Genomic DNA, 26,820 nt, shown 5'->3' with positions numbered 1-26,820 from the left:
TCCCTCCACCCTCTGCAACCTATAAATCACCAGCTAGCCTCCTAATGATAATTCAATCAATGAGCTTAACCCCCAATCCCCATCCTACGATTACCTTGCCGCTTTCAACCCCCGGATACTCGGAACAAACAAGCAGGACGAAGAATCGGAGCTGCATTGTAAACGCTGGGATGGAGCTGGGATCATAAGCAACCCCGCTCTCCTCTCCTCCCAGGAGGTTCCCCGTTCGCTCCTACACTTTACAGGGACTGTGACGACATTATTTAATGAGTATAACCTTTCTACTTTCTCCAGCCAAGAGGCTGCAGAAAATCATTTTCCTACCTAACTCCTACGGGCATGGATTCTGAGATTTAGATGATCTATCCCACGCGGGGAATGGGTCTTTCAAGCTGCACCATAGTCATTCGTTCACTATAAACTCAGCCACGCTGCCCCATGCTCCTCTCAGTGGGGGCCGGTCCCCTCGACAAAAGTTGCTTTCCTGCAAGCAGGAAAGAAAGCATGCCAGGCCACCTTTTCAGGCCCTTCTCTCATTTTGGCTCCCTGTGTTGGCCACAAACCACGGAGACAGAGGCTGGGGGACAGCATCCTTGCCGTGTACTGCGTGCTAATTGAATCATGTGGCATCATCAAAATGGATCGGTTGCTTCAGCCCATCAGGAAAGTCTAAACCTCCACCGATTTAATTAACTCAACGGAAAATCGGATGAACAGAAACTAAAACTATCATTAGGGGCAATTAGTGACTACTTAAATGTACGGCTGCCAACCAGCTTGTAAATAAACTGGCAGTCACTGAAAAATTAGCCAGAATTAATTAGAGAGAGGAAAATGAGTCCTGGGATACATATAGACAGTGTATATATGTTTAAGTATGAGTCCGTAGGAGTGGATGCAGACAGAGTTTCTTTACAACTTTCAAAGACTTAGCAACATGGTGCAGGCCAATGGCAGATACAATGTGTCACTGAAAACATTTTATAATGGGGGAAGGGAGGGTGACCTTCTTATGGTGATTTGATATGTGAATGAGGGAGGGAGAGAAAATGTAAAAGTAGTGGAAAATACAAGATACAGTGTAGCTCCCATCAAGTTTCTACTGGATATCATTGCTCTGAGGGGCCAGAGTATAGCTTATTATATCTGACTCTGAACCAGTATCTGAAATGGTAAAAAAACACCCACCAGTGTTTCCTCAATTTCTCTGAATAATAATTATTACATAATCTTCACTTCTTCCTTCCTTACCCAGCAGAGGACGACAGAGAAATGATGATTTCAAAAGTGACGCTATTCTAGGTGTTCTCCCCGATGTCTGATGTTATCTTTAGAGAGTTATTTATTTTTCTGTGTGTGAGTATATGTGCTTGCAGGTATGTGTGCTACATGCTAGCAGAGGCCAGAAGAGGGCACTGGATCCCCTGTAGCTGGAATTACAAATGGTTGTGAATTGCCATGTGAGTGCTGGAAACGGAACCCAGCTTCATGAGCATCACGTGTTCTTAACTGCCAAACCTCTCCCAGCCCCACCCCTGCCTTCTTAACTTGTGATACTGTGCTGCTCCGTGGATAGACTCCTGAAATCTTAGATCGCTGTTATTTACGTTGAAAAGTCAAGGCAACTCTTTGGGCTTTTCTAGGAGGGAAGTCTAATGAACAGTGGTATGTAACCACACGTGTCCATGGGCACTGGATGACCCGATGGCTGCCTCGAGGACCTCATGAGAGGTCACTGCAACTCACCTAGACATAGACGCGTTGACTGTCAGCGCTGTGGGGTAGGGGTGTCTGAATCCTCCTGTCGTGATTGGGTACACAGGCTGACCTTGCCTACAAAAAAAGGGGGGGGGGTGTAAAAAAGTTGAGAGACTAGAAATGAGGGCTGGGGGGTGGGCGTAAGGGAAGGAAGAAGAGGGGGACGTTCTCTCCGTACAGTGAGCTTTATCCTCATTTGATCGGAACAAAAATCTTGGGGATTGTACAGGCAGGATCAAAGGGAAGAAACACAGAACAATTTGAATGCCATAAATCTGATAGGAATGGCTAATTAAATTTTATAACCTCTGCTTATGTCAATAGAGACCCTCTCCCCAAGCTGAGACTAGGTGTTTTGTTGTAATAATTAAAGGCGACGGCTCGCGTGCTTTAATGGAGCCATCACACTAATTGAGGGCTCCACATCCAAAGGAAGACAATAATGAATGTAAATTTATACCAAAATAAAGGACAGCGAATCAAAGGACTTCACTTGCGCTTTGGGCCTCTTTCGGTATTTAGATCTCGGTGAGAAAACATTAAATTAACAGAGCTTAATTTGTAGCCTTTTGTCAAATTAACAAGTGTTGACAAGAGTTTCTGGGGGGGGAGAGTCCCCAAGAAGAATTGTGGGTAACCAATAGACAATCACACCTCATTACAATAATTAAAAAATACAGCAACATGCAGAATTGCATCCTCATGAAAGACACACAACTTTCCCTGACAGAGGCTTGTCGGAGTTGGCTATTCCTTTTTATCTCGCCTTCAGTATCCCTCCCCTCAACCCCTCCCCCCCCCCCCCCCCCCCCCCGCATCAGCAGCAAGGGATGACTGAAGTATAGCTGCTCGCTTGGTCCCTTCCGGTGGAGAAGAGGTAGGTCCAACCCTCCTGTCTACCTCACCAAACAAAAATAAGACAAAGAAACCGAAACCACACGCCACTTAGTGTAGCTATTGCGTAACACAACCTGTTGTTTTCAGATAAACAAGGAAGCGCACACAGCACAGGATCTGTTCCACTAGAGAAAAAGACTGGGAAGGGGACCCTATTCCTAAACTTTACTGTCTTTAAGGCTATAAAAGTCTGCCTTCCCTCAGTCCCAAATTTGACAGGGTTTGCTTTTTCAAGCACCCAACATTGCCCTGTGCTTTCTAATGCTAGAGGTCACTGATAAAAATGGAGAAATAGATGCATCAGAAACATACCAGTGTCCAACATCACGTGCGTGCTCACGCACATGCAGTACAAGGTAGACTTGCCGACACGAAGGGCCTTTCTGCTCTGATTTCTAAACACACCATACTTTTAAAGTTGCAAGTTGTGGTCAAATTATCTGAGCACTGCCAGGGACCAGGGTCAGCGTTCATGCAGCCCAGTCCCCGAAAATTTCAGGGAGGGGTCCACTTGTCCCTCAGGGTTCCCATAGCTGGCTGAAGCATTAGCCATGCAAAGAATCCCAGAGATGCTGGGAAGATGACTTGAGCTTCCTTCCACTGTTGCTACCAGCCTTGGGGGTGAAGGTTGAGTGGTAACTGAGATCCCTTCAGTCCTATCCTTAGATGACTTCACCGCCAGACTCCTCTCCCCACTCCCTTGCTGCCACAGAGGCAGCATCTAAAAGAGAGAGCTCAACCCGACAACACAAGCCCAGTTTGGGTTGCCACTGCCAAAAGAGTCATGCTAGGCTTCTGTAGTTCCCAGAGTAGCTTTTGGACATCTTTGGGGACGATGGGTTCCCAGTAACAGTTACCACTGAGCCTTTTCAATGCCACTCATTGAAATGGCGGAACCCTTCTGCAAACCCACAGGATACCTCAACAGTATCTTCCCTGTGTTGTCCTATCAGCTGTCCCTCAGCCATGTGCACGTGTGAACACACTCATGCATGTACGCGCATACACACACACACACACACACATACACGCATGCACATGCAAACATATAAGCATGCTCATGCAAGAAACAAAAAGGGAATTAAAAACTGGAACTGCTTACTGTGGTACTAACCATCCTAGCGGATGGGGGATTTGTCCTACGGTGCCGGGCGACAGCGGGTAATATGGAGAGATATCTGGAGGGTGCGGAGGCCGTGGAATTCCTGCGAGAAGAAGCGGTGAGTTTTAGGTAGGAGGAAGAGGGACTGTGGAGGGAGGGGGAGCAAGGAGCTTATAAAGAAAGGGGCTGTCTCTTCTCAAATCCCAGCTGGAGGCCAGTCCCAGCTCTGGGGGTGAGGACTGTCCCAGCCTTCTTCTCTTTTTTCCTACAGCTCTGTTTGCACGGTGAGTTAGCTCATTCTAGATGGGCTGAGGTGATTGACTGATTGAGACCAAGGAGACGCCATCTTGGGTATTTTTTGCCTCATATGACTAAAGCGATAACTTCAAGTCAAAAAAAATCTAAAATAAAAAGACAGGTGTGCTTCGGGTGAGTTGCTCATAATTATAAACTCCTTTTGCTTCAGAACTGGATCTGTTACCCTTTGTTTCGGATGGCTTGCCTGTGTGAGAGCTATACTTCCGATTTGTAAGGCTTAAATAATTAATTAAATTTAATGTTTTGAGACAGGAATCCAACTGCACGGCCACACTGATTTTGAACTCACAGCCTTCTTGTCTTAGCCTCCTAAGTGCTGGGATTACAGGCAGCCTAGAAACTCACTTTGTTATGACTCAGAGAGGTGTGACCTGATTTCTTTTGAAAGACCCAACTCCTCAAGAGGGCCAATTCTCCCATGAAGAGAGACTGCAGAAACCACCAAGTGCCAGTTGGTGTCTTTCCCCCAGGAGTCAGAACTGAACTGACAGAAGAAGCTGGGGGCTTGGTGGGCTCAGCTCTGGACCCTGTGGAGGACAGAGGCAAGTGTGGGTACTGGCCTCACTTGCTGACTGTGTATTCCATGGGCCGGAGGGGCCGTGAGCCTCCCCGAGGCCTGCAGAAGTATATGCTGAAAGCATACACCACAGCTCACTTCCTATCTGCACAGGACGCACATCTGGCCATCCGTCCTCAGGAAGTGGAGTCCTGAGAGCAATTTAGCTGGAGAGCAATGACTCTGCCCAGCCGCCCAATCCAACGGGGAGGCAAAATGGACTCAGTGCGTCAGAACTAACCCATGATCGAAGGGACAGGACAGGGATGAAAACTATCTCATTTTTCAAGAAATTCATTCAGGAAGCTTTTAATCTGTAAATTAAGTCTCCCCGGGTGACATTTCGACGCAGACATTGCTTTCTCTCTATTACAGAAAGCAAACAGATTAGCGGGGCTTGGACCCTTACACCGAGCCATTTGCACACTTGAAAGAATGTTCGCAGAGGAAAATAAACACTCCTTAGACGTTAATCATATGGTTTACGATAACCATTTAAAAGCTATTCCCTGGTCTACCATTATTCAAATGAAATGCTGCCTGCTGCAAGTGTAGCCTTGTGCTTGGCGGAGCCTCAGGCAGGCTTGGCCGCCTCCTCCAGCCAGTCAAACTGCCAGGCTGCATCCAGCATCCACACAGAGGGCTCGGAGGGGCTGTGTGGGTAGAGCCTGCCTGCAATACTAGAACCTTATGTAGGGGGAGCTATAAGCTAGACCTGCTCTTCCTGACGGGTGTAGAGGCTGAATACAGTGAGCAGCCTCTGCTCAATTCACTGCTGGATGAATTGAGGAAACCTTCCTAGGCTTCGGTTTGTACATCTGTAAAATGGGCTTACAATAGTCATCCGAGATGTCAGAACAGAAGAAGAAAAGAAGCAAAGTGGTCTGCAAGGAGCAGAGACCCTGGGTGATGTGGTCCCTTAAGAATGCACCGTAGTCACTTCCAAGTGGCTGGACCCCTTCTAAACCATGCTGTAATCCCATTACTATCTAGTTTGCTTAGGAAGGTACTCAAAACCAGGCTCCCCAAGCAGCCATTTCCAAAGGTGCTGACATAAACCTTACCCCTGTGAATCTCTCCAAGGAGAAAGGAGACATAGCCCAGCACACGCACCAGGCTCTAGTCCCACTAAGAGCTTCCTGACCCATCAGCCCCCAGGTGAGAATCACGCCCAGCCCCAGGCTCCTTCCAGAGGTCTTCAGTTCCCCAACTTACCTGTTTTGGGGTCTACGTCAGCTGGTAAGTGCGGAGGTGGATTTCCCGGGGTGAAGTGTTCATTGCTGTACGTGATGAGAGGTGTGAGTGGGTGGACATGGTGGGGGTGCTGCACCACCGGCACTTTGTTCGACTGTGAGAGAGGGAGAACAAAGGGATATGCGGTGAGCTGGGTCTCCATAGCCCAGAGCTTCAGAGCAAGGGCCTGCGTCCCCTACAACACCCTCCCAGCTTGGTGCCACAAGATGCCCTCAACTCTGCCAATTCCCCACCTCACTAATCCATTTAAAAGTGGGAGGCAGTTGGCTCTCCACGCTGGTCTGTTTCAGGCCCACCTCTGAGCACCTCTGCACCACCATTGGAACCCAAGATGCTGCTCTTTCCCATCAGCACGTGGGTACAGAGCTGAGGCTTTCATCTCTTAGGCCTACTAGAGAGAGCTACGCACACAGTACACAGTACGATTGGAATCCCACCCTAGCCTCCCTACCCACCCTGCTAGTTCCACGGGCTCTCAGACGCAGCAAGCAGGTGACCGCTCACACTCAACCTGGATGAAAAGCCCCACCCCCTTGGAACGGGAGACTGAACTTGACCAGAAAGCTCTGACCCAGCCAGCACCTGCATGTTCATCAGGGGGCTGTCAAGGAGAACTCATAAATTAACTGGACAATGATGAATTGAGCCAATACACAGGACACATTTGAGAAATGGGCAGTTCTGGCCGATGAAGTGCACGTGCTTGTTGTATTGGGGCAGAGCAGAAAACAAAGAAAGTAAAAACATCTCAAACATTCTCCACTGCCTTCTCCCCGGGCCTTCCACAAACCCTGGCCTCTCTCCCCTCCCCCGAGTGCTCCGTCCCCCTCCCCCGAGTGCTGGGCTATAACTCAGACCAGCAAGATCACAAAGGGGGAAAAAAAATTAAGCTGAAACAAGCGAACTACTGGGCCATTTACTGAGAGTAATCCAATTGCAAAAAACCCTATTCCCAATGGGGGATTTTCACTAAAATCCTACAACAGGGACATTTAACCAGATTAGGTAGCAGAGAAGATAAAGAGGCCGGTATTAGATGATGAATGGATTAGAGTCAAGTTTCATTTCAGAACGTGTCTTCATTTTCTTTTATTACGTCTAGGAAGGGCACAAGTTGCATTAACATCAAGGAAGAGGAATTGCATAGAAAGAAAAGGCAGGTTCCAGCACTGCCCACCAGCGCCTCCCGAGTTCAGGGACCACTGAGCAGTTAGCTCTCTTCCCATGTTTCCTTTTAGCTCCCCGTTCAGTCTCTTTTAATAGACAGAAAAGGCATAAAACACAGGAAGAGCAGCTTCCTGCCACAGCGAAGGACGGCAAAGGCATCACCAAGAAGTGTTACTTCTCCATGGCATGTCAGGGAAGAAAAACACGGCTGTCCTAGAAGATCCCAAAAGAGCAGCTCGAGTCTCTTGGCTTACAGCTTCCTGTAAAACCATAACTCTTTCCAAGAAAGGGGGCTGGCTAGTTGCTTAGAAGACCTAGCTACCATCTTGCACATGGAAACGGTTGAGGTATAAGTTACAGAAGGTCTGAAATAAGAAACGGTCTCTCAGAGTCAGCAACCAGGAATGGTGGCGAGGCTAGGTATATAAGAGCCAAGGGCTGTTTGGTCCAAGCCTGTGGCCACAGCTCATGGAAGTAAGATCCTTTAAGGAAAGAGTCCTAGGAGAATCTTCTGTCAAGAATGGTTGAGAAGGAGTAAAAGGCATCAGCTCCCACTTTAGAGGAAGGAAAGACACGTGAAGAGGGAAAAACACACAAGACAGGGATGGGTGGGAGTGACCTGGGAGAAAGCAAAATGGCAGAGGCTGCCTCCTGGAAGTTTCCAACTTGATTGGAAAGACAGGGCCTTGACAACATGAACGAATGCAAGTTGCTCTCAAGATGGGTCATATATCTCATGAGGAGGGATGACCGTGACCCGGTAGTCACAAGATTGAACCTGCTTTAAGGATTTCTATGAGCAGTGGGCAGGTATGATGGCCACCTTTGAGGTAGACAGGGCTGGAGGTGGGCAGGTGGGCAGGAAAACTAGCTGCCATCTCCACTGAGTTAGGGGACCCTGGTACAAGGTTATTTCTCAGTAGAAACAGACCTGGGTATGGAGCAACATAAGAGCTTCTTCTGTTAATTCATGGCGGAGCTGACACTTGAGAGCCACACAGGTGCAGGAAAACCTGGAGGCCAAAGTTGTGTGTGCTTCTCCTGAATCAAGCCTTTTCTCTGAGAGCACACGAGGAGGCTTTGCACAGGCCTAACCCATGGTATGTTTAGGAGCTGTGCTGGGTCATCATCACTGTCATGATTAGGAAAGAGGTGGCGGGGGGCACGGTGGTTCTGTCACCAACCCCAAGCAAAACTAGTGGAGAAAGAGGGAAAACCTTCTTTGTCTCTCCAGCCACAGGAAAGGACGATAACAGCATTTGGTAAGAGTAAGACAGGTGTGGGACTTACTAACTCTCCTTCTTCACCCTAGATGCTCTTGTTACAGATAACCGTTCATGGAGCCTGAGCTCACTGACTGCTGCTGGTACGTACTCCTGCATCATCCTCTTCTCAGCCAGTTGGGGTTTTCCCATCCAGACAACTCTCTCCAGCAGTGTGGTGGAGTAGGAGTTGGAGAGAGGGGACAACAAATGAAAGCTTTAGATGCTAGCTGACTTTAAGAGGGGGATAGAAGTCCTATTAGGCCATGACCTTGACTACATAACAAGTAGAAACTGCATGACCAATTTTCTCTCAGGGTTGATCTGTTCCCAAGTGAGGAGGAACACCATGGTCAAATATGCACAAGACAGGGTCTGTCTGCTGCCCCACAGCACCTGTCAATACCTGGGCCCCTTACAACAAAGGACTTCTTGTCAACACCTGTGTGTCTCTCTAGCCTCGGACTCCAAGGTCCTTTCTCCCCATAGCACATTCTTCCTATGTCTGGGATGGAGAGAACACCTCCCTTGGCCCTTTCGCACTCATCCTCTAAATCCTCTGAAACTTTTGCACCCAGACTGGGATAGCAAGTAAGTACCCTCTCAAAGACCACATGAAAATCATCAGACTAAAGTACAGGTGATAGGACAAGAAAGAGTCCATTGACCACAGGACCGGATTTCTGGAAGGGCTGGAGGGTGGTCCTCACGCTCAGAACAAAGCTCTGGCAGAGACCACCTTTAAAATGCCAGTGCCTTCAAAATGGGTTCTGTGCTGGTTTCTCAGAGAGACGGAGAGTGAGGACCTGTCAACTGCAAGTACCCTGTCTGTCCTGTAGGGCTGTGAAGATTGCGTGAGATCACTCAAAGCACCCTAGGCAGTGAGCGGCAGGCCCAGAGTCAATGAAAAGGAACTTGGTAAGATGCAATCATCACAATAGAAGGGTGCTGTGGCTAACCACTAGGTAACACCTTCCAATTCAACTCACGAAGGGGGAAAGCACAGCCTCGGAACATGCCCTTTGCTCTGCACAGGGAGGAAGTCACCGCCTAGATGTAGGGAGCATGGATGATCTGTGACCACCCTACCCAAGTGACACGCCCCTCTTAAAAATCTGGTATTTAACAAATATATTTTTGAAGAGCCCATTTACAAAAAAAACCACAAAAGACCGACAACAACACCTCACTGTACTGGGCCAATGACAGGGTGTGCCACAGAGGATCTCACAATCAAAGAAACAAAACAAAACCCCAAAACTGGAGATAAACGAGTCCTTCTTGAGTCAGTGAGAACAATACGAGCCAACAGTGAGAGGAGATATCCAAGCAGTCAGGATCTCTCCATCATACCTCTGTGCCCCACAATGGCTCTCACTTCTTTAAAGATCTTCAGGTATTCTGACACTGGGAGGAAAGTACTGGGTATAGTCAAAGTGGAGCATCATGGGAACTAAATTAAAACAACAGTTAGCACTCAGGGGAAAGGGGTGGGGGAGTGGTTAAAATGCCAGAGACATTTCCTCACTCTCCCCTTTACTGTTCCCAACCGTAACATCAAACCCAGTGTCCTGTAGGTATCTGCTTTACAGAGGTATCTGTACAGGACCTGGGCTACAAATTTTATGGTAGCTAACTCATGCTCAAGGCCGTGGTCCTGACAGTCAGGGAAGGTTCGGTGAAGAGCCTATTGCCAGTATTAACTCATTCAGAACAGGACGAAGCTATGCAGGCTAGGCCACCAAACAAAAACAAAGAAAAGATAAAGCAAACAAAATAGAATCCAGATGTCCATAAATACACTCCATGTAACTCTCTAGTGCCCATGTGGCCACTTTAGGCCACTTAGTTTACTGGCACCAGAGCAAGACGAGGACCAAAGAATGGCTAGACTGAAGCCCTGTCAACCATCCCGGAGCAGCTCAGAGTCAGCCCTGCTTCCCAGAGTACAGATGTGTACCAACGGTCACCGGTCACACTCACTCAGCAGTCACCAAGCACACCTGTGACTGGCTGGCCTCTGTTACTTGTTCCACAGAGTGGGTGAACAGGGATGACTCACACACCTTCATGGAGAGATGCTTCCCAACCTTACGGTATCTCCACTTGCTCCAACTCCCTAACTAATGCACAGCTACTTTAGAAATGTCTGTAGGCCAGAACTACCGGGAGCAGTAACTGCCATGCTGATAGAGTGAGAGGCAACCTGTGAGATCAGCCTGTGCCAACCTTTCCTAGACACTGTTGCTTTGGGACCGAGAGGAAATCAGTCACCAAATGCAAAGTCAGGGGTCTCTCCAGCCCCCTGACTCCACTGAGGAGAACTCTCTCACCAGCTTCTTACAGAGGGACTTTTCCAACATAAGGGGAGGTAGGGGAGGTAGGAACGAACGAGGCTTTGAACACGCTGCCCCTGCTTTCCAGATACAACCAGGCCCCAGCAGAATTTTGGTGACAAGATGCTGTCTGTGGTTAGTTCCGGGCTCACACGAAACCAAAGAAAATAAACAAAAGATGCAAAACCCTGAACTCATTAAAGCAAGTGAACAACAGTATAAATAAAGGAACTCAAATTCCTCCTCTGACTTCTGGTCACTGGGGCTTTATGCTTTCTACCTGGACAGACTCACCCACCCCCTCCCCACCGTCACCCCGCCCCCACCCTCTTCATTCCTTCATTAAACTCCACGGGTGTGAGCGTTGAATAGTTACATTTTAAAGAAAAGATACCTCAATGGCCCTCAGAGCACACAAAGGCTCCCTACCCTCTGGAGTATTCATCCAACTACAGTAGGGGTTGTGACCCTGTGGCTGACCTTTGACCTCTCAAGAACCCTTAGGTAGTGTTCAGCGACTTGACCACTGCCAGGCACCCATTCACCCTCCAACCCTGCTCAGAAACCAGGACCTCAACAGGTGAAAGGTGAACAGGCTTTTGGGTCCCTCCACCAGCCACCCTCTAACCCGACTCCTCAACCCCCTGTGACTGGGAGTAAGCCTAAAGGGACTGGAAGATCACCATTCACCTCTTCAACCTGTTAGTCAAAGGCAGCAGAACAAACAGAGACCCCTCTTCAATACTCTACATTGCCCCTTCCTGCTGCAGGAGCAAAATGGGGCCAGAGAAGTCCTTTAAAGGAGCCCAACACAACAAAAGACACAACACAGGAACATTCGTCAGCCCTGTCCTCTCTCTGTGTGGATCCCAGAGATGTGCAGGGGTTCCACGTGACCCTGCTGCCCCAGGGTGCTCCAAGTTTTCATGTTCCTGCAAAAGGGGCTCATTGGTGTAGTACCCGCTTTTCCGTCTACTTTGGCTGTGTTGAGCCCAGTAGAGACCAGTTAAGCCTTTATGCGTGCCAGTGCTGGGGAGGGGAAGGGGCTGGGATGAGAAGAAGGAGGGGTTGCAGTTTCCAGTCATCAACTCTCTGGCAGTCCCGCTAATCCTGTTCCTCTTCAGGCCTTGAGGCAGAAGGGAGTTGGACAGTCAGTCAGGGTAACCCTACTGTGCCAACGACTGGTAACCAAACACAGAGCAATGCTATGTCAGCCTTACAAAAGGCTACTCGGAAACACGCTTGCTGGTTCATCCCAACTCAGCTGGCCAGCATCTCACATCCTTCCAACCTCTTACATCTACCACAGAAAGGCTGGCCTTCCTCATTCTACACAGGCATCTTCAGAACCCTTCATATTTCACCTTGAGCACAAGAAGCCCAGCCAGGATACAGTCAGCACAGTGGCCAAGCCGGTTCCATACAATGAATGTTGTTTTTGTTTTTGTTTTTTTTTAGCTTGAGGGGCTTTGCACACTGTATTGTATGCAAGACAACTACGCACCGATGGCTGCAGTACTGCTATTGGAAGTAAGATATGAAGGAGGGAAGATTTCTCTGGGTTTACATGGGGTGGAGAGAGCCGCCTGTGTGATGCAGGAGAGCAAAGTCCGTTAGCACCGATGGTACACAGCCTGTATGTCTGGCCAGGTATTGTGCCAAGTACCCACCAGGAGGCAAAGTTTCATCTTCTACAACGGAGATCCGAAGTGTTGTTTGTTCCGTAAATTACCAATCTCTCTGTGTCTCTGTCTCTCTCCATTTAGACAGCAAGAAGAGGAACTGTGAAGATTTCTCCCACTGTCTATAAAATTCTGCCGACTCATACTTTCTCATGGACTCAAAGGCATTGAAATTCTCCATAGTGAAGAAATGAATGGACAAGGAAGGCAGAGAGAAGGGACTTGTGTGGTCTGTGGCCATGCAAAATCTCACATAGGTGCATGCACACAGTGCTGTCTCAAGTCATCCTCAGTCCTTGACCTCTGTTGGAAGGGAGGAGCTTTCCGACGTTTTAACCAGCCACCAGCTAACACACCAAAGACAGCCCGTCTCTATAGCTGAGAGCCTAGAAGGTCAAATTCAGCCATTCTTGGTGACTTTTATGGAATGCCTGAGAAGGAGATGGGGATCCAGGGTGTTAGGGTACACAAACAAAGGGGGAAACCTCAAACCTAGAAATAGAGCTGTGTTCCGGGTGTCTGGCTTTGTGCAAACCACAGCTCAGATCCAACTCAGCCTCTCAAACAATTACTCCCAGCTAAGTTCCTTAAACATAATTTATTGCCACCCATTCTCATTTATTTCCCAACAACGACAACAACAACAACAACAAAAAAAAAAAAAAAGAAAAGAAAAGAAAGAAAGAAAAGAAAAAGAAAAAAAAGAAAACTTCACTGTGTTTCCCCTTAAAACGTTTGCACACTTAAGTTTTGACCCAGTGGTCCAGGGTAGGTTTCCAGAGTTTTTCCTCCTGCCTGCCTCTCTCCGGTAACATCAAACTTACCACCAGATCGGTAAGGGGTTGCACAGGCACTGTGGGGTCTGTGGATTGTTCTCGTCCTTTGCAAACCACTTCACCCCTAAGTAATTTCCCAGGAATTTTCAACCTCCACCCTCCCGCCAAATATTTCTCCACTACTTGGGTATTAAATGATTAGCGTTAGCATAATCAATCTTGCCGAGCGTCTGGGTGTGTGGAGAATGTTTGGGAACTGGGTAAGAGGATACAGCTGTTTCTAGAAAAGCCAGGAATAAATCTAACCTATTCCAAATGAAGCCCTCCCAACGCTTCAATGTGAAACAACTTAAAAATACAATAACAATTTCCAGGCCACCGGTCCCTACACAACAACCCCAAGACCTGGGGTTCCTGAACACAATGGAAAGGAAATCACCCATTTTGATTGAGAATAAATTTTAAGTGCATAATGGCTAATACATCCTGGAAAGTTTAAGGAAAGCAAGGAACAAAATCTGACAGCACCTTCTGCACTTACTTACAAGGGACAGCTGCCTGAAAATGACTTTTGCTGCATACAGCTTCTACACCAGGGCCTAACTTGGGGTTTAGATGTGTGTTTAAAAAATCATGCTTGCACCATAGAGCTCAAGAAGCAGTTATTTCCTTCAGGAAGAAGTATATTTTCTTCCTGGGAAATAACAAGTATATAAGCCTAGGGGAGGAAGAGAGATTTCATTCACATGACTTAGCAAACACAAACCCAGACTCCGAGACTCAGGAAGAGACTGCACACACATACGTATAGAAACAAGAGAAAGGGAGGCGTCGGCTGCTCCATTTCGCCCTGCTAATGTCTCAAACTTCAGCGTCCTTCCCTATAAAGGGCATACAGGATGGAAAAATGACCCACATCCACATGGCGATGACCCAGAGTCACCATGGGTCACAGAAGCAATCGCCGTGGCTGCTCCCTGTGATTCCAGGCTGATGTTGGGGGAAGACCATGTGGATGAGCAATATTCAATTTTTTGAGTCCTCCAATGCGGCCAGAAGAATGCAATTGGAGGGCATGGCAGGATTTCACCACATTTTGTGGTGCTGCAGAAGGGGTGGGGGAATTCCATAGCGCAGTTCAGTTGAGCTCACCACCGACTCTGAAGTACCAAGGGAGGTTTCCCTCAGAAGAAAAAGGTTGCCATCCCGGCTGCTTCCAAAAAATGCCTGTAGAGCTGCCTGTACAAGAACACAACGGCTATAATGTCTGAATTACTGGGGTTGAGAATCTACCTCTGAAAAGCAAGTTCTTTCTCACAATGCCTCACTCAGAATGGAAGTTACCCCTCTCTTGAGCCACAGAAGAACACAGTTCTAAGTCATTTCTGTAAACAAGGTACAGGATATCTCAGGAATCTTGACCCTATACGAGGGTCTGGATGGGAATTTACAACAGAAGTCACACAATATTGGCCAGCACCCTGTCCCTGACCGTCTTAACAGTTTGCAGAACTAAGCTGACCTAGAAAGCAGCAGAAAGAGGTTTACAAGGCGTATGCTCCACTGCAGAGAGCTATCTCTGAGTTGGCATTCAATATGACAAACAATGATTTTTTTAACACAGTCATTTTTATAGTCTATATAATGCTTTGTTTCCCTCCAAAACACAAAAACAAACAAACAAAAAACTTTTTTTTCCCAATCTGACCTGGTCAATCTCTCCATAAGTATTTGTATTTGGCAATTCAACAACAAAATATAATTATAGTAATTATAAAGACAACAAAAAAAATTGCCTTCAGATTCAAGAAAATGTCTTCACTGTTTATGGCAAACAGTATAAACCCAAGTTGGAGAGGATCACAGTGTATCCTGGCCCCCAAGTCCTGGGAAGGATACAGTGTATCCTGGCCCCCAGTCCTGGGAAGGATACAGTGTATCCTGGCTCCTACTCCTGGGAAGGATACAATGTATCCTGGTCCCCAGTCCTGGAAGGGATACAGTATATCCTAGCCCCCAGTCCTGGGAGGGATACAATGTATCCTGGCCCCCAGTCCTGAGAGGGATACAGTGTATCCTGGTCCCCCGAGTCCTGGGAGGGATTCAGTGTATTCTGGCCCCCAGATCCATGCTGCAGAAGATGCTGCTCACTGTCAACAGGAGCTGTCCTCGGTCCCACCATCAGCTTTCCTAAACAGCTTTTGATTAAATTTGGAAAATACAACCACCAACAGCAATACCAGGGCCTGGAAAAACCAACATCTAAATTTGGAGACTGAAAATAAAAACAACCAAACACAGCAACAGAAAGTTAGCATTAAATATGAAACCAATACACTCAGTAGCCCGGCTCCTGGAGAGACACAGTCCCCTGCAGGGGCAAGTTCTCTCTCCTTCCCCTCTGCCTATGGTAGCAGCCCTCTGTGGTGGGTGAAACTACAGTTCACTTGCTATGGTCTGTAAGAACTGGGATGAAAGTCAGACTTTCTCTCCTCTCCATCTTCTTTTAACCCTTTCTCCTCTCCCCCAAAAGGATACAGCAAAATCCCGCAGGGATAGGGCGCAGCCTGTGCTGACCATTCATCCTTGTTTTGTCCCCCTTTCCGTTGTCTAAGATTTTAAAAAAGTCTTTTAAAGAAGAAAAGGAAGCACGGGTCTCACGGTCAGGGCCATGAGTTTGGACACACACACACACACACACACACACACACACACACACACACACACCACTACTCACCCAGCAATTCAAATTGAGGTGCCAAGCGCCCAACTGCTGCAAGAGAGAGACCCCAGGGGCCACTGTTCCTCCCTTCCCACTCAAATCCTCCATTCCCACTAACACCGCATCCCTGGGGTACATAATAGCTCTGTCTTGCCCTCTCTCCACTCTAAAAAGAAAAAGAAAAAAGAAAGAAAAAAAAAACTTTCTCTGTACCTTCAAGATGGGACTGGGCCAGCTTTTTTCTTTCTCCCTCCCAGTTTCTCTCAGTTTTCTTTTTCCCCTCACCCCCACCTCCCTTTATACAGCTCACTTAAAGAGCTGAAGAAATGCATCTTAAAAGCTGGGTGATGCTCCCTCGTCTATGGCTGGACACCCACACTCACTTGTACAGCATAGAGTCGCTTTGCAGGGCCTTCCCCTGCACACCCTCTCTGGAAAAAAATGTTTTAAAAAATTTTAAAACAGTTATCTAATTCGGCTGGCTGAAGCTTCCATTTAAATGGTTGTTTAAATGTAAAAACCCCTCTAGTTCCTAATCTTTACTACCCCAGGACCCATACAGGAAGGAGGGGGAAGGCCCATTTTCCCTAACGTACTCAGGGCACCTAGGAAAAGTCCCCCTCCCTCACCTTGGGTGGCAGGGACAGAGCTAAGAGTAGCAAAGAAATTACGGTCAGCCATGAGGGAAATGATGAACCAGTGTAGCAGGCAGGCACTTTATCTGCAAGATTGTCAAATCCCTCAAAACAAATTTCTTAGGGAGAGGGCTGCAATGGGAGAGAGGGAGGGAGGAAGAAAGTATATTTTCTTGTCACGGTGACACTGAAGTGACACCTTGCAAGGCCCTGCCTGCCACTCTGCACACCCTCTCTTCCTTCCCAGAGTTTGAGGCTGCCTGGTTTTCAGATGACCTCCTTGCAAGCAGGGGAAAGTAGGTTTCTAATACCCAGAGGCATTGCAAGCCAGACCTCTGGCTAGCAGACTGCCTTAGCTGGTGGGTATATGTGAGGAGAGAGAGAGAGAGAGAGAGAGAGAGAGAGAGAGAGAGAGAGAGAGAGAGAGAGAGAGAGAGAGAGAGACAGAGAGACAGAGAGACAGAGACAGAGAGACAGAGAGAGAGAGACAGAGAGGGAGAACAGAGAGCAGAGAAGTAGGAAGAAAAGGATCCACTCAACTTACTTTTCCTGGGGCTTTCATAGGATCCAGGGCCAGGTACATTGGTGTGGGGTTAACCTAATTTGAGTTGAGACCGTCAGATAGAACAGGCCTAAAACGGTCTCTGTGACATGCAGGAGGGGGGTGCTGTGGGTGGCTGCCCAGGGAGGCGTTGAGTCACGCAGCAAAATGTCTAACGGACTCAACTCCAAAATCATCTCATGTTCTTCAAAAGCAAACACACAGCTCTAGTCTGCAAGCAGGTAGGAAACCATCCTAGGTTTGTCTGGCTTAAAAGCATGACTAGTGGCCAATATTTGGTTCCCTAAGACTCAGGACACCTAATTATAATGAAGGAGTTTTTCCTTTAGTGCATGGACTGCCCGACTGGCCAGCTGTTTATCTCCAAGGCCACAGAACTGTTTTTAGAGTGTAGGTTTCTACGTGATCTGTTAATACATGGGACAAGTTAATCCCCCTTACCCGACCCCCCCAAAAAGGAATCAACCTAAACAAGTGCTGGAAGCGCTTAAGGCCAACAAAAAAGTAGGACTTCTTCATTTTCTACTCTTTTGCTTTAAAAATAATACTACTCTGTGGCCCCATTCTGGACGTATCTAGCCTTCCTGCCTAAATGTGGAGCAGCAATCTTTAAGGCCCTTAATACCAAAACAAAACCCTGCCATTCCCCTTTACACAGCAGTAACAAAAGCAACGAGCTTCTAGTTTGACAAGTAAAAAGCCCCAACCACACAGCCCCCTAATTGCCTTCCCTCCCTCTATTCACCAAGACCACCACACTCCTGGCAGCTGCTTTTGTGGCTCCCGCAATTTCTTAAGTAAACTGCAAGTTCTCTATCCACTGAGAGACAGGCCGTGATCACCCAGCAACAATCTGTCGGGAAGTGCTGCAAACACCACCACGGCAGCTTGGGCTAAGAATTTACTTCCCAGCTTTCTGAAGAACAAGGGAAAAGGAAGCCCGGGGTTAGCGCCAACCCAGTTACAGCCTCTTCCCCCTTCAAAAGAAAAGGGGGGAAAAAACTCTCAGTTCTTCAAGAACTCCTGAGAAACTCCTTCAGGATGAGTTGCTGTCCCATGGCACTGTCCAGGACTCATTCCCAAAGCACCCTGACTTGTCAGATACACACCCAAACTTAGAACATTCCATTAAAAAAAAAAACAGCAACAACAAAACAAAACAAAACAAAACAAAACAAAACAAAGTTGGGATTAGCAAGTGGGTGGGATGATAAAAGAAAAAAAAATAAAGCTTGCTCAAACCAGAAACAGAGAGCAGTACATTTAGCGTGGCATTATGTAAAATCCTGTGGAGAAGTTGGAAGTAGGGGCCAGAGACTGTCCGATCACACCCCAGGATCACCATCTCCATGCAAAGCTAGTTTTGTTGTGTTAAATAAAGAGATTTGAGATGCCAGAACAGGGAAGTTGTAAGGACAGGAAACCAACTTTGGTGGATTAGACAGACATGCATCTACATGTATCTATAAGAAAGATGCGTCTACCTACTGCTTCCAAACTCGCATATTCAGACCCGAAAAGGCAAAAGTGCACTAAGAACACACACGGCTGAGAAGGAGGGGGCTGGGGAGGGTGGAGGCTGTCACTTTAAGTTGGTGAGTGAAATGGATGGATGCCCTCCAAGTGCAGACACTTCCAATTAAACAATAATAGTGTAAAATGAGAAGGTACTCCTTTTCCTCCCCTTTCTTCCTTCTTTCCTTTCTCTTCTTCTTTCCTTTTCTTTCTTTAACCTTTCTTATTGTTGTTTTAAAGGACACTAAACCAACTCTGTCCATCAGGACCTTACCAGTCGACGTACATCAATCTTAAAGTTACTGCGCAGTGACAGTGGGCACGGCCTGGGCTGGGCAGGGAGCATGCAAGGCTGGGCAAACTCAGGGCACATTGCTTACCATCTAGGGGTCGCCGCGCTGTCCTTGCCGCCGCCGGCTCGCAGGCATGCTGCCGCACGGATGGCCCGGGCCCGCTGGAGGGCAGCACCCGCCCTGCAGCCCGCGCAAAGCCCGCAGCTCCCAGGAGCAGCCCGCAGCAGCCGAGCTGCGCGGGATGCTCAGGCACAGTTCCATTCACAGCGAAGCGCACAATAACCGGGATCTCCCCCGGCCGGTTCCACAACAATCCACCCCCAAAAGAGGGAGGGGGCGTTATAAAAAAAAAAGGCAGGGCTTTTTTCACTCTTCTCTTTTCCCCCCAACCCAGCATTCAATCAAAAGAACAAAGCCTGATATTTTGTTTGCCGACTTGGCAAGCATAAAAGCAATTTCAGTAATCCGAGCGAGTTCACCTAAGTTAGTGGAAGTAACGCTGTGCAGGTCTACGGTGAAATTAAGCTTTAATGGCTATCTGATGCCATTCAGAAAAGGAAGGGGAGGAAGCCAGCTGAATTTAGATAAAGTTGGAGGACCACTTCACTCCGAAGCTTCCCCCCACCAGAGAGAATCGTATAAAATTCTTGACAACATTCAGATCTTAATTAACTCGATGAATTCTACTCTTTGTGGGGGAGGAAATACAAAAACCAAAATAGATTATTAAAAACACTTGTATGTAAGAGAATTCACAAGGATACATTGTATAACATTTTTCATGACTAACTTTAAAAGAGAAAGGAAAGAAAAAAAAACACACTCCCAAAACTTGTGGATGTGTTTCTTTAAAGCAAATTGTCCTAACACATATTAAACCACGGCTGCGCGTCTTCTAAGCATAGTAGGAAAAAATGACTATTGATCTTCAAATAGCGATAATTGAAAAGATCAAAAAGATTAAACAAAATCAAGAATGTGCTGACTTACCATGCTATGCTTTTTTTGTTGCAACTTTGTAGAAATTTCACTCAAAGAAACTGCATCAGAGGTGTCAAATTTTTTAGCGGACTGTGATCGTATTATTTCCGCGGCCCTGCCTTCCAATGCTTCAGAACTTTCTCCCTTTCTCTTTTTTGTTGGTGGTACCTAGCTGTTTGCTATAGACTTTAAAAGCCTTCAGCTCAGCAAACCAGCACAAATTATCTTGCCACCTTGCGCAGCTCTGATGCTTTGGCCGGTAACTTTGGAAGGCCTTTTACTACTGCATCAAAATTAGCATTGTCAAAGCAGTTAATGAATATTAATACTGTATTTGTCATTGGAGCTGGTCCGTTGCTGAACTCCAAGTCACCCATCAGGGACAAGATTAAGAACACAATTATTTCTGACTGACAGGGACCAAATCTGCTAGAATTTTTTTTTTAACAATTCGGGGGGAAAAACCCACAATATCATCATCTTAAGGTGTCTCCCAAGAGACTGGGAACCAGATTAATACGCTTTTAATGAAGTAGAGATCATTATGTATGAAGGGAAAAAAAGAGAAAAGATGTACTATTGCTAAAGCTATTTAGTTATGGTGGAAGCTAAAGTTAAAAAAAAATGCAGACAGCGTATCTTTCTCGACAGCTGTCCAGATTTTATTCATACTGTTCTAAAGAAAAAGACGACTTTCCCCCCTCCCCGAAATCTTTTCCTTTTTAAAAAAAGAACAGAGGATGAGCAGTTCGTCCCATCTGGGATAATTTCCCACTTCTTCCCTTTTACTGTGGCGGCTCAGGAAAGACAGCACAGTAAATAATTCTACACAAATCTGACAAGAGACACCTTCATCAGCCTAGCTTCTTCTGCCCTTATTCCCCAGATTCCGAGTCCTGTCTCTCTCACTTTATTCAGGATAAACCATTACATTACAGAAACTCTGAAGTTCCCTTCCACAGTGACACTTCCCACACCAGCACCCAGCAAACAACCAAGTCAGAGAATGCCCCTGGCGCCCACCGCGGACCCCAAAATGCCGTTAAGAATCAGTTCCCTCCGTGCTCCATAGGAGCCTGACTAATCTGGGGGTGCACATGCACAGTGGAAATAAAAGTTTTGCCAGGAAACAGCAAACAGCAACTTGAGGAAGTGCACAATTGGTAGGGCAGCAAATGGCTGAGGAGATCAAGACCACACAGCCCTTTCTCTACCAACAAGCAAAAGACCTGATTAAGAGGAATTAAGGGTAAAAACTTGCAGCTTACCTGATATAACCAACTTATTTGAATTCCCCCAAATCATTTCAACATCTATGTCTCTCTGCCACGCAGACTGAGCGGGCGCATAAAGAAATTACACAGATAGACACATCTGTAGCAATTTCTTAGCGTTTTAGAAAGAATGTCCCTCACTGGTTTGCTCCACATAAACTGTCTTCTAGATGGTATTTCCATCTCCCCCACCCCCTTTTCTTTTTTAAATGTGGTAAAAGGGATAAAATGACAGTTGTGATGGTTAATCTACCCAATGAATCGCGGGGGTCTAGGTAAAGCCACCCTGGCCACTGAGCTAATCTTCAACACCCACTGACCACCCCACCAGCCTTCTAATGCCATTATCAACCCTTAGATGAACATTCTAAATTAGAGTTTTGTTCGAAAAGGGTGTGAATCTGACCTTCGATGCTGGGAGGCCTGCGCCGAACGTCAGATGGCAAAGTTCTTAATGCACTTTTTTTTTTTTAAAAAAAAGGTTTCTACTTTCTTATGATTCACATCTTTGAACTCTGTCTTTACAGCCTTCCCTTTCACCAAAAAAAAAAAAAAAAAAAAAAAAAAAAAGCACCCGTGCATCCCTCCTCGTCAGTGGCCACCAGTCTCATCTCTGGCATACTCCACAACTGTCCCTGCTTATCCCATTGGAAGGAGCCAAGCGAAATCACCCAAAACAAAGGAAACTAACAAACGCACATACAAGCATGCCCCTTCGCTCCAACTTCTCGCCTTCTCTCTTTCAATTTAGCAGGCCGTTATCTACATGGTTCTTTATGTCTAACGAGTTCTTGGGAACGGATCATCGAAATGCACCACCTTCCTAAGAGGGAGAACTGAGACGGAATGTTGGGGGCTGGGGGACTGGTGACACAGTTCCGTAAAGAGCCCCATCGCTCATTCACTTGAAAAGACAGTAAGCCAGGCTATGACGAAGGAAAGGGATGGGGGCTCAGACCTCTTCTAAACAGTTGTTTGGTTTTCTTTTTAAGTGAATCAAATTTGGCCCTGTAACAAACTATGAAGTGCCTACTTATTTCTTATATACTCTGTAGACAGTCCCAATGCCACTTTAAATATAGATACGTAGCATATCCCTGTGACGCGAGCATACCTTGGAAACCCCAAATAAATTGTTCCTTTCTCTTCCCCACACTGTGACATAAAAAATCTAGGAATGGACTTTATGCAATAAAATACGGACCCTGAAACACCTAGTTGGGGAGACTTGATCACACACTGTCCACAGTCTATACCAAACGGGGGACCCATGCAAACACAGCCATGCGTGAATCTCACTACAGTTGTTTTACAAGTGCAGACTAGCTTCCGAACAATCTGAGATGTCTAAATTACGGGCCCCTTGCTTTATCAGTCCTCAGCGTCTGCGTTGGCGGCCAGAGCCTGCCTCTTTGTGGCCGTGCTCCCATTCTTAATCTGCATCTTTGTGTGCTCTGTTGCTAATAGGCAGCCTTCCCTGCCTCTCTCTCTCGGCTTCCCCAGCACGACCGCATCAGCACTAGTATCAAATTAACTCTCCGACTTTGAAACTTATTGATCTGCTATTAAGACACCAGTGAACTTGATGAAATGAGTGCTGTAGGTGCAGTCATGACTTCAAAGTCTAGCACAGCCACATAAAGCAAGTGCCTTTGATCCTAACTCCGATCTACTGAGGGTTTAAGGCCCAGTTCTCCCCAAGCTCCCCTTCACTCTCATCACGTCTGATGTCTCACCAACTAGTGACTTGATAATGTTAATAATGCAAATTTTACAAATGATTTTTTACAATGGCAAAATTAATTATATGAACTGCTGGTTTTTGCAGCCGGGGTCTCTGCTCTCCTCTCTCCTGTAAGATAACGACGGGGTGATTACGGTAACTCGGAGGAGGCCTGGCCCTCAGTGTTTCCAGACAGCTCTTCACTGTGTTCCCTCACCTTTCCTTTTTGCACATAAATATAATGTCCCTGATGGTCCCAGCGCCACCTTTCCCTTTTTGCTGTCTTCTCCTTGTCAATAGCTACCTTAAGAGTGGAAGGAGCTGTGGTTCCTGCGTTCCTATCACGGTCAGTACAAAGTTCCCTTATATGTATGTAGGACTTTTGTGGGGCACAAATCCAGAGTTGTAGGATTTCAGACTCTCCACTACTGTTCTCCAATTAGGAATTACCTGAGGTGACAACTCAGGCAAGACCGGGAATGTGGTACGTATGCTCTGAGAAACGGCACTTTCGAAATACCTCCTCGTGTGAGCTGTCTGAACAACTTTGGATCCAAAAGTGATTTTCTTTTCACGGCCAAGGAAGATGTATTTAGACAAAGATTCTTTTCTCTTTTTTCTTTTTCTTTCTTTCTTTCTTTCTTTCTTTCTTTCTTTCTTTCTTTCTTTTTTTTTTTGTAAATTCCTAGCATATATTTCAATCACAGAAAATCAAAATAAGGCTCATGTTCAAAGATGTATTAATATTAATTCTGCTTCAAGGTGACTTATAAAACATAAATATGTTATTACACTGCAGGTTGAAAAATAATCTGATATATAGCCAGAAGAGGAAAGTGTAAGGCTCCTGACATCTGAGTAAGGAGTCAATATCAGAGAACAAATCCTTTGCCAAGAGAGTTCTCTGTTTGTTGATTTTGGACAGAAGAACATAACTAGTTTCTAGTAAAACATACTCTACAATCAGAAATTGTATCTGACCCTTTAATTAATAGCATGTTATATAGCATTTGGGTGCTGGCTATTCCCAATCTATTAATTATAGGAAGAAAGTAATAAATGTGTTTTCCTCGATCAATATGGCAATATGTGCTCCCCATTTCAAACGGCAGAGCTGTCCCCACCCATGGCAACAGATAATGGGAGTTTAGAAGGGACAATCTTACTACTTGCCTTCAGTCGTGCGTGCACGAGAACACACGCGTGTTGGGGGTGTAAATCCAATTAGTTGGTTTTGCAGTGTTTCCCGAATCACAAAATGTTGGTGGTGGAAGTGACTGAGTTGGTACCTCTCCCCCCCCCCACCCCGTGATAGTCACTTAATCTACTTGCAATTCTAAAGAAGTCAACACTTGATTGTGACAACGTTCAAAAGAATTTCCTCTGCCACTAGCACAGTAAAAAAACTTTCACCAATTAGTGCAGGAAAAAAGGAGGGAAAAGCCAGACTGCTGGCTCAAAGAGCCAGGCCTCGCGGCAAACCTGTCATGTCGAGAGGATTGATCAACGGGACGGCAATTTCTAATGGCATGTTGTCATGAAAAGTCAGCCACAGGGAGCCACCTGCTTTGCTCCCGCAGTCAGCCAGGAAAGGAAGGAGGAAGGAAGGGAGGAAGGAAGGAAGAGGGCAGGAGGGGGAGGGGAGGGGAAAGGCCTTCTATCCTGATCCCTGCCAGTTCCCTTTAGCTAACGATTTAGGTAAAGGGTATCATGATTTTTCCGTCAGTAGAAACCTGCCAAGTCCCCAGTCATATTACCAGGGCCGGAAGATGACAATGCCTTCTTAACATCAGTGTCCTCCTCCTCCTCCTCACGTTTTTTTGCAAAGAGAGTGAGCATTCTTTATTTTGTTACCTCCACCTCACCCCATTGTCAAACGGTACTGCTTAGACCAGAAGACTGTGGTGGTTTTTAAGTCAATGAGAAGACTCCTGACTTAATAAAAAAAAAATCCTTTTTTGAAAGATTTTAGGAGATGAAAAAGATACCATGGAAGGCATAGTCAGATGTCAGGGAATGCTCCTGTCGGCTCCATTCTTCCCAGGGCTTGCTGTAGTGGCGAAACACTCCCGAAGCTAGGGCCTCTGTATATTATGGTCTTGTCAATCATGCCATCCATACCCTCCGATGGACATGTGCTGAGTTTGTTAGACAGTTTCTTACACTAGATGCAACTCAATGTCTACATCAACCTCCACAGACCCTTGAAAACGGAGGATGTCCTGCCTCTGAGGGGCCTCTAGAAGCATCATTTCCCTGGTATCCAAGACTGCTTACCAACCGCTCCAAAGAAAAGGACATCTTTCCTTCCTCCAAATGTCCTACTCAATGGCTTCCTAGTCATTTCAAATGTCATCGTGTGTGCTACAAGATAAGTCTTTCCAGTACCGTTCCCCCCAAAAAATGTCAAACTACTGGAGGGGTCTAACGGGACTCAATGCCAGTTTGTGGCATCCGCAGAACTTCCTTCTGTTGACTTGATCTTGACGTTGCTCTGATTGTTCTCCATGAGAACCAATAAATAACACAAAGGGCCATCTTCTCTCTCTTTCCAGAAGGACGGTCCACACCGTGTATCTCTGAGGCCTACAGTCCCTGGCAATTGTCATACCTCCGATGCTCACAAATATACGACGCCCTCAATCTACTTTGAACCAAAGGAGAAAAAAAAGTCAAATAAAAGTTAAAGAACTTTTAAGTTCATGGAACCAAACCCCACTTGACATGCAAATCACGTGCTGTAACCTTTTATTGGCGGGGCCTCTGGTCTCATCAGTCGATGAAATTCTCAGCCCGCGGCAACAGCTTAGCCAAGGGACATAGACCAATGAGAAAATATTCATTGTGTTAGCATTTCAAATGGCGAGAAAGGAGGAAGAAGCGCTAACTGATCACTGCCCGTGGAATTAATTGGATATTCCAAGAATAATGTCTCTCACTGAAGATCCTTGGAGGCTGAGCGCTGGTCGAGACCACATTTTGTGCGGCGCCTTCAAAAAGAGACCGCTTGGGGGGTACTGGACATATTAGGGTTTTAGCGCATTTCCCTGAAGGCCAGAAGATAATCAGATGCACTGAACCAAACTCAACTAATCCAATCCATAATTATACGTACGGCTCCAATAAACTTTGCCACTTTCCTAGAAAATTAAACTATTACATTGAAACCTCGATAAATAATAATAAAGTTAAAACCTGAAGGGGCACCGTGGCCAAAATGATCCCCCCTCCCCCCAAGAGCAGAGACATGTGGCTCAGAACCTTATTCTTTTTCTGCCTTCTGTTATGTTCAAGGACTGATCTTACTGCCAACAGGGTCTCTTTATTCAGGGGAGGATTTACGTTTGGGCTTTTCTTGCACATAAACCGAGCATCTACAATGACCCCACCGATATTAGTATGTCCTTCCCTAAGACATATCTTAATCTAACCTTTCTAAGACTCCTTTGCTTTCAAACTCAAAACAGCATAAAAAATAAGCATTGTTGGGGGCACCAGGAGCCTGACGAAGGGCCTGGCGTGGTCGGCAGCAACAGCCCCCTGGAAAAGCAGCTGCCGGAGAAACTAAATAACCATCGGAGACCAAAAGGTAAGGGGGGGGAAAAATGAGATTAGGAACTTTCCCAAATGTTCCATCTCTCCTATCGACCACTGGCCTAGCGTGAGGTGTCAATTTTGACTCCAAAGAGAGCACACGAATTCGCAGTGGTCCCATTATGCGGTCTCTGCTCTCATTGTAAATTCTGTCAACGAAGTCAATCTTATTAACTTCCGCACTGGTTCACACATGACATTTTCTTCAATTTTCTTGCTGACATCAAAAACATCAATTAGCAGCCCGAAAATAGGAAGGAAGGAGTGACGGTGCCTGATAACGTCGACTATTTGAAGCCAAGGGTAAATCTATTCTCCAGTTCTGAATGCGCTCATTACAATTGCAGTTTCAAAGAAGACCTCCAAATAGCAAAGAAAATTAAATTTATCATCTAGAAATGCCTAGAAATTGT

At 46.4% G+C, this 26,820-nt stretch overlaps 1 protein-coding gene across 50 annotated transcripts in view; it reads right to left on the bottom strand.

Moving 5' to 3' along the window:
* The window catches only part of Tcf7l2 (transcription factor 7 like 2), a 192,996-nt gene that overhangs the window by 18,592 nt on the left and 147,584 nt on the right, over positions 1 to 26,820 (bottom strand). For 27 of the 50 annotated variants that reach the window (XM_087588622.1, XM_087588471.1, XM_087588644.1 and 24 more), the window contains 3 exon segments: positions 5,847 to 5,979; positions 3,758 to 3,860; positions 1,747 to 1,833 (listed from right to left, as the gene is read on the bottom strand). In XM_087588622.1, coding sequence (XP_087444748.1) covers positions 1,747 to 1,833; positions 3,758 to 3,860; positions 5,847 to 5,979 — 323 coding nt within the window. 50 annotated transcript variants of the gene reach the window in all.

Source organism: Rattus norvegicus, chromosome 1 (assembly GCF_021556685.1).
Source record: "Rattus norvegicus strain SHRSP/BbbUtx chromosome 1, alternate assembly SHRSP_T2T, whole genome shotgun sequence".
Lineage (NCBI taxonomy): Eukaryota > Metazoa > Chordata > Mammalia > Rodentia > Muridae > Rattus > Rattus norvegicus.
Note: the sequence above shows the minus strand (reverse complement) of the source record. Positions and strands in the feature narration are given on the sequence as shown.